The sequence below is a fragment of the Panthera leo genome, chromosome A2 (assembly GCF_018350215.1).
Source record: "Panthera leo isolate Ple1 chromosome A2, P.leo_Ple1_pat1.1, whole genome shotgun sequence".
NCBI classification, from domain to species: Eukaryota; Metazoa; Chordata; class Mammalia; order Carnivora; family Felidae; genus Panthera; species Panthera leo.
This window is the reverse complement of record NC_056680.1, coordinates 166524040-166536362: the sequence shown is the minus strand read 5'-3', so window position 1 is coordinate 166536362 and position 12323 is coordinate 166524040. Positions and strand designations below refer to the sequence as shown.

The 12323-nt window shown below is 63.5% G+C and overlaps 1 protein-coding gene across 5 annotated transcripts in view; it reads right to left on the bottom strand.

The window, feature by feature from the left end:
• Nucleotides 1-1203: 1203 nt before the first annotated feature.
• Nucleotides 1204-12323, bottom strand: part of DNAJB6 (DnaJ heat shock protein family (Hsp40) member B6) — a 69598-nt gene continuing 58478 nt past the window's right edge. For all 5 annotated transcript variants that reach the window (XM_042927229.1, XM_042927233.1, XM_042927231.1 and 2 more), the window contains exons 9-10: nt 8568-8783; nt 1204-2588 (exon numbers count right to left, since the gene is read on the bottom strand). In XM_042927229.1, the coding sequence (XP_042783163.1) occupies nt 2506-2588; nt 8568-8783 (299 nt within the window). In that variant the 3' untranslated portion in view covers nt 1204-2505. The remainder of the gene's footprint in view (nt 2589-8567; nt 8784-12323) is intronic.

The following is a 12323-nucleotide window of genomic DNA, read 5'->3' as shown; positions in this document are numbered from 1 at the left end:
AGGGCCACCTCCCCACCTGGTCCCACACACCCTGTCCCCAAATGGGCCTCCTCTCGATGAGGATGCTGGTAGAGGCCGGGCCCCTCCTCCCTCCATCACCCTTGATGTTGGCCCAGTGCCCAGGAGCCCCCTCCGGGAGGTCAACAGACAGCAGGGCCGCCCTGAGCACAGGCCCCAGCGCAGGCACCGGCACCCAGGCCCCCGGGATGGCAGCCCGCTTGGGTGGCGGTGGAGCAGGGGTGACGGCGTGAGCTCACACGCTCGCCAGCCCACCCCGGCCCTCGGGGCGCCGTGCGTCCCAGGCAGCTGTGTGGTCCCCCCCCGCCGGGGAAGCAGGTACTCACCGAGCTCCCCCAGCCAGTGGGCCTCTGCTCGCTGAGGGCAGCGTTAGTGGGGACGGCCTGTGGACGTGGGCCGCCCGCCCGCAGGGGTGGCACACTTGTTCCAGGCGTGGCTGGAAGACGCCACCACACAGACGCTGTCCCCCACGCGACCGGCGCTGAAGCAGTGAGGTCAAGGGCTGCGAAACTTGCTTCGCGCCCGCTGAGCCACCTCCCTCCCCAGGGACCGACAGCGAATGCTGGTGTGGAAGTGCCTGAGATGCACCCATGAGCCAAACGTGCCCTTGGGAGAGGCTCCAGGTCCGCCAGGGGCCCACGGCAGAAGCCCGTGGTCTGCAGCGGGGCCCGGGTCAGGACATACCCCCAGCCAGGAGGTCTCAACAGCCCATGCCTCCCACCTCCCCAGCGTCCCCCATGCTGCCAGCCAGGCCACTGGGCTCCCACAGGGTCAGTCGGCGGCAGTGTGGTCTTTAACATTTCAGGGGCGCCTGGGGGGTTTGGTCGGTTGAGCGTCCAACTTCAGCTCGGGTCATGATCAGGTGGTTCGTGGGTTCGAGCCCCGCGTCGGGCTCTGTACTGACAGCTTAGAGCCTGGAGCCTGCTTCCGATTCTGTGTCTCCCTCTCTGTCTGTTCCTCCCCCCGACATTCTCTCTCTCTCTCTCTCTCTCAAAAATAAATAAAAATTTTAAAACAAATAAATAAAGTAACATTTCATCTCACAGTAATGCAGCTCCCAACCCAGGCTCTTGCCCCAATTATCACTTTATTTTTCATAATTGAAATGACGATCATGGCTGGTTTTCTTTCCGATCGCTAATAACGGTGTACTAGCAGACATTAATGATGACGGCAAGCCAGCAGTCCAAGACGGTGCTTACGTTTTATTTCTGCTGATAGCACTTAAAATACAGTATGTTTTCATGGGTACATTTTCCACGGTAAGCCGTAATACCAGTCCACACCACCTCCCTGCCAAAGCCAAACAAAACAAAGCACCCCTCCCCTAACAGTCATCTCAGAGTCACAAAGTTACACTCGTTTCTGGCTTCCACACCCACGACGCCCATGACGCGGCTACAGGGGCCACGGGGGCCGCTGGCTGCCACATTCACGACAGCGGCATTCTCACACCACGTCAAAGCTCTGCCCCGAGCCCCCATTCCCAAGCGGTGTGAGCTGGCCCTTGTGTTACGGAGGAAAGGCCTGGGCAGGAAGCGCGCGGAAAAGGTTAGGCGCGGCACGGATCGAGTCAGTAGAACCAAAGGGTTAAGAAGCAGCTGATCAGGCAAAGAAGTAAGTGCAGGAAAGTGGACAGAAAAAAACTGCTAGGAAAATAAACGATGTTTTTAGAGGAGCCAATGTTTACGACTGAAATATTTTCCTCAGCGCCCTCGTTCCAATCTGAGTGTGTATGTGTGTGTGTCTGTGTGTGTGTGTGTGTGTGTGAATACCGCCCGTGCGTCTCCCCAGAATGACCCAAACGAAGAGCAGAGAGGGGATTACTGAACAAAATCCTGCAGGGTCCTGTGCATGTGCTAAGGAGAATCATGGGTCCAAGAGAAAAAGATGGAGTTTGCAAAAACTAAACAATATCCGAAGTCAGGTTTGGGTTCCTCGGAGCTTAAAACTCCGGTAAATTTAAGGAATGACTTTATATCTAGAGACTCACCCACGGGCCCCCAGGGAGGCGGCTGGGACACCCCGTAACCCGGAGGGAAGACCCCTGGGGGTGCGGACTCCATGCAGGACGTGCGACGACGTCACCCTGCCCCTAACTACGCGCCAGCTCCAAGGACTCTCCCGCCGGGAAGAGAGAAAGGCATTCCGTGGACACACACTCCATCACCCGCCTGCACCAGTCACACCTCTGACGCAAAACAGCTCAGCAGTCGGCATCGTGTTCGCCAGTCGGAAGGAAGGAGCCGGGTCCCCGACCCCCTCAGGGGAGCCGCTGTCGGATTTGGGGCCGGGAGACGCGAGGACAGTGCGGACGGGCTCCGCCCACGACCGTCACTCCCGTCTCCTGCCGTCCCCGAGCAGAGAAGCTGCGGTGTGGGGACGGTGGCCAAGCGGTGCCTCTACCTAACTCGTGCGCGCCACGCACTACGGCACGGGGCGGGCCGGGCGCCAGCTCCGGCAGTAGGCGCGCGGCCGCAAGTCCGCCTAGTGCTTGCCTTTGGTCGATTTCTTCTTCTTGGACTCGTCCCTCTGCTTCGGCTTCTTCCTCTTGCCACCTTCTTTGAGTCCTAAGGAAACACGGCTTGTGAAACACTGCTCTGAAGGGCAGCGGGCGTCCCCACCAAGAGGCAAACGCTTCCAAACTCTCGCCCACGTTAACACGGGACAGTCGGGCTGTCCCCGCTTCTCCCCAGGCCACATCCACAGCGTGACCGACTCTTCAAACCGCAGAGTGACATCTCTGACGTTGTTCAAAGAGCATCGGAGCCACGCGCCCAGAGGGGGTGGCACTGAGCCCACGCTCTCCTCTGCTCACCCTGCCCCTGACGACCCCACCCTGCGCCCCGCACAGCCCTCACACCTGCACCCCCACATCCCTACGTGGCACTCGCCCCTGCGCCTCTGGACCCCTAGGCAGCCTGCACCCCTACACAGCCCTCACACCTGTGCCCCTACACCCCTGCACCCTTTACAAGGCCCTCGCCCCTGCGCAGCCCTCACCCCTGCATGGCCCTCACACCCATGCCCCCCCACCCTTGTGCCTCCACACGGCCCTCGCCCCTGCACAGCCCTCACCCCTGTGCCCTCGCCCCTGCACGGCCCTCACGCCCGTGCCCCCACACCCCTGTGCCTCCACACGGCCCTCGCACCCCTGTGCACCCTCGCACCCCACCCGGCAGGGCTGACTCCGCCCTGGGGACAGGCTCCCTCCGGCACTGGCCAGACCCGAGTCCCGTCTGCCGGGACAAGCCCTGCTGTGGGCCGGGCTTGTGTCCGTGGGCTCTGGGGTGTTCGTCCCCAGGTCTCGCCTGAGGACGCGGACCTTCCGTTTCTCCCATGTCGACTGCTTAACGTGTGGGAGGCGCCCCCTCGAGGTTTCGTCCAAAGGGCCGGAAAGGAAGCAGCCAAGCACCTGGCTCTTCGTCGGTCCGGCAACGAGCTAGAAGAGCCCTCGGCTGAGCCCGCAAGCGGGCTGGATGCCGGATCCTGGTAACGAAAGCTGTATTTACGCGGCCAGTCCTTCACCGACCCACGTGGCCCGCCACGTTCCCCCGCAGCCCGGGCATCACCGTGTCTCACCGGGGCTACCACACGGGCCCGGGCCAAGCATTTGGGAAAGCCGCCGCGGAGTTCTGAGCGGGAAGAAGGCGAAGGACTGACCCCCCAGTGGGGCGAGGGCGGGGCTCACGCACAACCTCGCCTGAGGCGAGTCCAGGGAACGGGGCCCAAACGCCACGATCCAGGGCACGACGGAGGGAGAACAGCCCCAAGAGTCGAGCAGGGAACCAGAGCCGGTCTGGGGACATGTCGGCGTGTCCTGTATCGGATGCGACTACCGGTCGGAGGTACCCGGTCTTCCTGGAGGAACCTCCACAGGGAACGGTTCCCACGATGGGCCCCCACGAACACGCAGGGAAGAGGGGCCAGGGGCCGCACGTGTGCGTGGCTGGAGGCCCGGCCGACCGCAGGGCTCCTTGCGCAGGAGCCGCGGCCTCACGGTGGGCATAACGTCTCAGAGGCTCCTTGCGCAGAGGGGGACGGTGGCCTCCCCTCCGCCCGCCAGACTCAGTTACTCGCAAAATAACCCGAGAAGGAGAAAGACAAGAACGTGCTGACCTGCCACCGAGACACAGGTGCTCCTGTCCGAGGCTCGGGGAAGCCCACCAGCGCCAAGGGAGACAAATGCCGCCGCCCGGGCCGCCTTCGCCGAGACGACCGAGGGTGGCGGAGAGAAGGACCCAGAAGAACACTGCGGGCCGTGGGGCAGGCTGCCAGGGCCTGTGAGACTCTCCTGCCTCCACCACGGAGAGCCTGTGCCCCTGGTCCGGTCACAAAACCCTAACACCTGACCCAGAAGGGACCCCGAAGCCCCCGCAGCCCCAGCTCCTCTCCCAGAGGGCACTTGTGGTTGCGGCACGGGGCGGGGAGGCAACTCCTCGTTCCCGTTCCCTATTACAATGTCACTCTTGCTACCAGGCATTTTAAAGTTTAAGATGATGACAGAAAAGTAACTTGGGACAAACTAAAGGGATTTCGGCTCAAATGACAAGATTCGGGGGTGTGGAGCATGTGCACCTGTGACCGGCCCCTGCTGCACACATCCCGGCCGGCAGGTGCCTGGCCCGTGCACCTGGGGCACATGGGGGACACCGACCAGCCGGAGGCCTCGCGGCCCCAGGACCCTCACACATACTGCACACAAGCACCCCTTTTGAAGACAGCTGCAAACCGGTCGCAGAGCCTCAAGGGGCCCCGGGGGGGCTCTCTGGTCAGTCTGGAAGCAAGTTCCCAGAGCTGAGCCAAGAAAGTTTTATCTGCCCCAACAGCCACTGTCTGCTTGGGGATCCTCTCTGGAATCACGCAAGGGAACAGATGCTGGATGGGAACCCCCTGCCCCGACTCAGACACGTCGATACAGGAGCTGCACGCATGCCCAAGGCTCCAACCAAGGGAGCCAAGTGCTCGGGGCGGTGGGGAGGCTCCACAGTGACGGGCAGGCCCCCTCCCAGGTCCCCCACGTGACCCCCCTTCCAAGCCACACCCGTGGCGCAAACCTTGAGGGGAGTCAGCAACCACCCAGCAGGGCGGTGGGGGGTCAGCTCCTAACCTCCGCAAAGCGAGCTTTCCCTGAGGCCCCCCCCAAGACAAAGCAGAGCGGGATTATGAGGAAAGAAACCCCCCTCGGATGCTCAGGGATCAAAACTGCAGAACAGAGGGACGCCCGTGCAGGGGTGTGTGTGAGTTGCAGGCCGACAGCCACCACATTGCACAGACAACGTGAGCGCAGCCGGGGTCTGCGGGGCATCCGGTACACGTGGGCCGTCGTAAGAGTCACTGGCGGTTTCTTACCGGGTCCTGCGTTCGGGGAAAAGCCTGCGGGAGACGGCCCCTCGGCCACCTGAAGCTCAAGGCAGCGAGGACGTGGTAAGACCCCCCCCCCGACCCCCCAGAGAGAAACGTCTGAAAGCCCCGGTGGGAGCTGCGGGCAGAGAAGCAGGTTAGCCGCCTGGGTTAGTATCGCGCCCAGCTGCCCAAGCGGACGCGGGCGTGAGACGCGGGGCACACGTCCCACGGTGCCACGCTGCCCTCTGCAAAGCCAAGCGTCCCACAGCATCCTGGCTAAGGCGCCTTCTGCAGGCCAAACAATGGAAAAGGGAAAAAGGGGAAAAGGGTCAAGTTTATTCTTTCGTTCGTGAAGTCTTCTTCTTGTTTAACGATAATTTTCCTTCCGCACGGTTCCGTGCTCTTGGGGCACCCGCGGCGCGGGGGATCCGCACGGGGCAGACGCTCAGCCACACCTCAGGACTGACCGGCTCCAGGCGACACGGGGCAACACGAGGCTCCCGTGTCCTCCAAAATGAAGCAGGCGCGAGTGTGACGGGGGCTCGTCGTGCCGTGGAACCACGAACGACACGGCGACGCGGCAGGCCGGTCCGCACCGCCCTGCACCTGCGCCGCCCACGGGAGCCGCCACGCCTGTCCCTGCGCACACACTGCTGTCCCAGCGCCGCGTCCGCACGCACCCGGAATCGGATCGGCCGCGTCCTCCACGTGGGAGAGCCTCACAGAAACGACGCACGCGGCGTCTTGAGGAGCGCGGGTCCAGCGAGAGCTCGCCTTCAGCCTCAAAGGATCACTCCCCGCGCTGCCTCCCAGCGGGCTCCGAGGGACCCCTCCGTGGAGCGGCGGTTCCAGCCCCGAGGTGCGAGCAGGGGCACCTGGGGAACCGTGCTCCTTACTTTGCGCCGTTCTTAACAAGAATTTCCCCGAGGCCCGGAAATGCGGCAGGAAGCTGTCCTGCGGCCCCCCGGGCCCCCCCGGAGCGCACCGGCGGTCCTGCCCGGGGCGGCGGGGGGAGCTCCCGGAGGGGCCCGCCTTCGTTACTGGCTGGCGTCCAAGTCGGCAGCGTCGGCCAAAGAGCCGCAAGCGGACTGTGCAGAGAAGCAAAGCAGCCTGCTGGCGGGAAGCACCCGAAGGTGGCGGGCGGCCCTGAGCCGGCTTCCCGTCCAACTGTGTGATTCTGTCGCACGTTCTTCTCCGTCTGTGGACCCTTCCTCTGGGGCGGCTACACCGTCTCCAGTAAGGAGGTCACCCAAAGCGCCCGGCGTGAGCTCCCCAGACGTCTGCAAGGAACCGTGTCTTCACCTCCGGGGCGTTTAACTCTGACACGCTTCCAGACCTCACGCCCTGTGGCCCAAGAGCATCAGAAAGTGCTCGGGGCGGGGGGGACGGGCTGAGCTCCAGGAACACAGCCTCCCAGCCCGTCCGTGGCCAAGGAAAAGGGTCTGGTGACCAGGAAGTCCTGTCACCTGCCTCTTTTGCGTAAAGACTCGTGCCAAGGATCATCAGGCAACTAGTTTTCGGCACGCAACAACGCCTGGTGGGGACCCGATGGTACAAACGGGCAAAAACGTTTCCTCACGTTTTCAGGGACAAGAATCAGCCGTTTCTTCTAGAGGAAGAAACGAACTCCCGACTCTCCGGCAGCACTAACTCATTTCATTGTGCTCTCAGCAGGCGTGGCCTTTGGGGACCCAGAGCGGCGGGCGGCTTCACCTGGCAAGGACGGGCCTCGTTCTGAACTCGGGATGTTCCCTTCGGGCCTGGTCTACTGGCGGACGTCCTGTCGCAGGAGCCGGCCGTCTGCTTGAATAAGGCTCCGGGGGGCCCATCTCTGCACACCTCATTCTTGGGGACTGGGATGTTCCGACCCGGTACGTAGGCTCATGGTGTCCTTGCGACCCGACAGAGCCCATTAAATCACCGTTCCAAGGGTGAGGTGTTCAAGCAAAGCGAACGGCTGGCTCAGCCCCTTGCCCAGACGCCCAAAGACCCCCACGCTGCCCCCCGCACGGCCTGCCCTAAGACCACTCGAGATCAGGAGCTGACCATCAACCCCGGGAAAATGTCCACAGGCCCACTCAAGGCAGAATGAGTTCTGAAGTCATACAGCCCTTTCTTCCAATCACACAGGGAAAGGCGGAGGTCTGCGAACAGTCCATCTGCCTGTGGTAGCACCACGCCACGGCCTGGCCGGCGGCCGGGTCTGCACCGCCCCACGTGGCACTGTGCCGCGGTCCAACGCCCCGTGCGCCTCCAAGGGGGTGGCACGTTCTTTCTGTCCTCCTCGAAACCCTGACGCACCCCTCCACCTTATCCGAGGAGGCCCGGAGAGGCTGGAGGGGTGCGATTCCCAGATAGAAAGTTCCGGGGGAGAAAAGGGACGAGGCTCGTCCTTCTACTTCCCGGCCGTGACGGCACGTCCTGCTGAGGCCCACAGAATTAGCCTGGCCACATGCCTTCGTGTCACTGCGACACCGGGGAAGGACGGAGGTCTTCTCCACCACAGTCTGTTACGGTCACCGCGGCCGCCTCCAGTGGTGACAACCAAGATGGCCACAGACGCTTCGAACCAAAAGGACGCTGGACTTGGGAACACAGGATCAAAGCTACACGCACAGCAGGACCCGCAGAAGCAATCCAGAATTCCACGGGACTTCGCCCCAAGGACCCACGGCAAGTCAAGAAGCTGGAGGGGGGCAGAGCCAGGGCTCCGGAGAAACGGGGTCACTCTGCCCGGGGGGACGGCTGCGTCAGGACCCTCACACGGGGTACTCTGCTCTCAACCAGAAACAGACGAAGGCACGAGGGGCAGGCAGCAAACGCAAAACGTGTCCTCCCCGAGGCCGCAGGGTGCCCGCAGGTGTGGCGAGGGGCCCGGCGTGTGTCCCTAAGTTATGAAGGCTCAAGCACGCAGTGGAAACTCACAGAAAGGAGCATTTAAGGTAAAAGCAAAATGTGTCATCCTCTGCCCAAGACAACACGCGTCATACCGTCGTCCCATTTTAATCGGGGGGGAGCTCCCAGGAGGGGAGTCGAGAGTCGGGTGCCTCCCCACTGCCGCCACCGGGTGCCCGCCCCCGCCCGGCCCCCGCCCGCTCAGGTCAGGACACAACAGCACAGCAACGATCTCTGTCCTCTCTGGTCCTGGGAGGGAAGGGGGGCGTCCCCGTGGGGACGCGCCACACCGGTGCCCCTTTGCACACCTGCAGAGAGCACGAAGGGGTTCCAGGGGCTGCCGGCGGCCCGCTGTCTGCCCGACTCGTCCTCCTCTTCGCAGACGGGCGGAGACTGGTGTTTGGGCAGAGCGGCCGGCCCGTGTGACCTCGGCGAGGGGCCGCTGGTGCTGGCCGGCTGGGAGGGCAGCGCGCTCTGGCCTCTGCGAAGGCGCTCTTCCTGGAGGGCGGCCTCGTCCGCCACACCTGAAAGCACAGGACGGGCAGGCGTGAGCTCACACGGACCGCTCCCCTCCTCCTGTCCCAGGGCATCCGGCTTCCGGGGCAGGGAGGGGGAGAAAGGGTCTTACCACAGCCTCTGCACGGTGGGGGCCTGACCTCAGGCTCCGCGCCCGCCCCTTCACTCACACCAGCGACTCCCGGATGCACGCCCGACCTTCCCAGGAGGGAGTGTGTCCCACGGCAATCCCTGCCCGGGGGCCGGGCCCCCCAGGACAATTCATTCCATCAGAACCAACCCGGCGGTGGCAGCCTCCCGCCTCCTTCCCGGGCGCCTCCTTCCCGGGCGCCTCCTTCCCGGGCACCTCCTTCCCGGAGAACCTCCTTCCCGGGCGGCCTTACTTGTGGAGCCTGTGCACACACGACACTGAGGAGGCCGCGGCAACACGTTTCCTGCCAGCTCAGAGCCGAGGCCCCGTGCGCTGGCCATCTGTCGCCCCAGAGACTCAGCCAAGATGGAACAGCCCTCACTGCTCTCAAAGGTGTGTTTCTACCGGTCTTTTAAACAACAAGAAGTAATTCTGCACAACAGGTGAACACCAGGAATACCGTCAGGACAAGCGGTCAGGTTCAAGGGATGATCTCGGGCTTCATTCACCGAAGGCTTTGGACCACCGGGCACGCATGCGAGAGATATGCTTGACATGGGGAACGAAGCTGTGAAACAGTCCGCCTGATGGGGAGGGTGGACCACGTGGGGGCATTCCTGGAGCCTCTTACCAACCCTCCCTTCCAGGGAGGTGGGGGCGTCCACCACCCAGCGAGCAACTCTCACCGAACACCCTCTGTCCGGTACGTACAACCCCGAGCCACAAGAAGCCCCGTGCGAGCGTGAGCCCTGCACGCGCACTCAAACCCGCCAGCTTTCCCCTTCCGTGCCCACAGCCCCCCAGCGGAGGAGCACCAGCTGGGGCAACACCCGAGACGCAGCATGCGGCAAGAGGACGGTCGCGGACGGAGTTGTGCCGATCACAGCCGTTCACACGGGCTCCTCCGGACCCGATGCCCGGCTCAGCGCTGGGAACAGACACGCGCCTGTCCTGGGCAACCTGCCTAAATGGCTCCGCAGCTCGCTAAAGCACATCTCGTGGACCGAACTCCTGAGCCGCGGGGACCGGCCCCCAAATCCTGGCGTGAACTTTGCCCTCACGCAGGAGCCCTGGCCACTGGAAGCAGGGCCACGCTGGTGCGAGGGGCCACATCCAACGGTCTCCCCACCCCCACCGAGCACAGGAATCACTGCTGAGAAATCCCAAGTCTTCGGGCGGCCTGCATCGTGGGGCTTGAGCTTTAGAGGTTTGCCAAAGCCAGTCCCTGGTTCCTCGCGGAGCCTCCGAATCCCCCACGGCTCTGGACGCTGTGGGTGCCCACCACACGTGCTCAACGTTTTCCGGCGGCCGGATGCCCCGGCACCGCAGCCCAGCCTGGCTCCGTGCCGGCCTACAGCTCGGAGTCTGCCGCCCCGGGGTCCCACCTGCAGGCCCCAACGGAAACGCTGCTCGTGGAGCCGGGTAACCAAGCAGACCTCCAGGCTGGGAGGGGATGCCCGCTGGTCCCGGGTACACGGCCGGGAGACACGTTTCCGGTGAGGCCCTCTGACCCACTGCAGGTTCCTGAGTCCAATCCGATGACTAGGCTGACAGCGCACGGATGCCCTGGGCCGGGCGGCCACATCCCCCCGGACGGGCGCCTCACCCGAGGGCCACCCCGTGCCTCAGCAGGAAGGTGGCCAGCGGGGCGTCGGTGAACAGGGCCAAGGTCAAGGCCAGGGGAACCCTTGGGGGGAGCCCACCTCTGCGGAGTCTGAGAGTCTCGGCTGACATCATGCTCTTCGGCAAACAGAAGTAAAAACTCTCCGATACGGGAGGAGGAGCCATGCGGCTGTTTGAAGGAACCAGTTACGTGGAGACTCTACTGCAAAACCCGCATTTGAGGTGGGAAGTGGAGAAAGGGGAGCCAGGGCCTCGGTTTCTTCAGGTGCGTAGGCCTCGCGGAGCACTCGGGGAGGGGCCTGTGACCCCAACACCTGAATACTGGCAAATGGGGGGACACCCGACCCCAGGAACAGCTCCGTGCGCACAGAATGTCGCCCAAGCACGTGCTCAGCTCTGTCCACCTAGAAGGAAGAAGCTGCTGGAGCCCCTGGGGCAGCAGGGAGACACCGCTGTGGGGGACCAGTTATCCCTTCCCTCCCCACACAGTCCCACCTCCCACGCTCCCTACGATCCGTAAATATCACACCTTGCCAACAACAGCGTAACATCTGAGAACATGTCAACGTCAGCTCTTATGCAAAACATCGGCATCCCTCCATCTGGGCCCGGCAGGGCAGGGGCCAGGCTCGTGGCGGGGGCAGCTGCAGCGCTCCCACCCTGCTAACCGCACCCCGGGAACCCTGGGAACCGAGTCTTCCACACCGGCGACAAGAGGTGGCGTTTCCCCCACGATCTCCACAACCGTTTGGCGTCCACAGCTCTGTGCCTTCAGATGCAACCTCCCCCAGGAAGTGCAGGGAACCCATCCGGGCGCGGACGGCTGGCCTCATTTCCGGCACTCACACTGCAGACAAAGTGCACGCCGGCTCTTGGGAGACAGGTCCTCGGGAGCTGGAAGGCCACCACGGGCAGGGTGCGGTCCTGCTGGCCGGTCGAGGGCCGCACAGGCCGGGGGAAGAAGCGCCCGGCCTACGACGCTGTGCTGTTCCCCGTTGTCTTTACTTCCCCAGGCCCAGGACGTGCACACACACTGGCTTCCAGGGACGCTTTGTGCCCTGCGTTTGCTGTGTGGCCGGAAGACAGAAGTCCCTAAGGTGCTCAACTTGAGGACGTTCTGAGTGCCCATGTACAGATACGGGAAACAGAGATCGTGAAGGCGTCTGTCCCCTGCAGACTGGCCCGCGTCTCCCAGGCCTCTCGGATCCTGACACGCTCAGGGCTCAGAAGGCAAGCAAATCACGGACGCAAGAGGGCACCGCATCCAGCGCTGCCGGGAAGCCGGGGCAATCAGGCGCGCTCCCTGCAGGACGTCCCTCGGAGGGGGCCTCTGCCCAAGCACCCTGGCCTGCCCACCAGCTCCGGACTTCCCGAGCCCATCCTCCCGGGCAAATCCTAGCGCCACTCCTGCTCAGGCCTCGCCTTCATGAAGCTTCTTCCCTAGAGACCCGCGGCACGGTCCGGGCATCGGGACTTACGGCGGCGCCATAAGGGCGGGTGGCCAGGGTGGAGAGTCAGGCTGTCAGGTCCACAGGGACCGTTCCAGAAACAGTGGTAGGACACGCAGCTGGCACCTGTCCTTCCGGTCCACACGGTCGACTCTTAAAGGGGACACGGTGACTGGGCTTGTCACGCCACCGTGAGCTCCCAAGGTCCTCGGGTCTGCAGCAGGGACAACCAAGTCACTGACCTCACAAAGTTCCCACAAACTTTACGGTGTCTCGGGCACCAGGAAAGATGATTTGGGGAAAGGAGATAAAGAAAGGGAACGAGAAGCAGAGATTAAATCACGGTC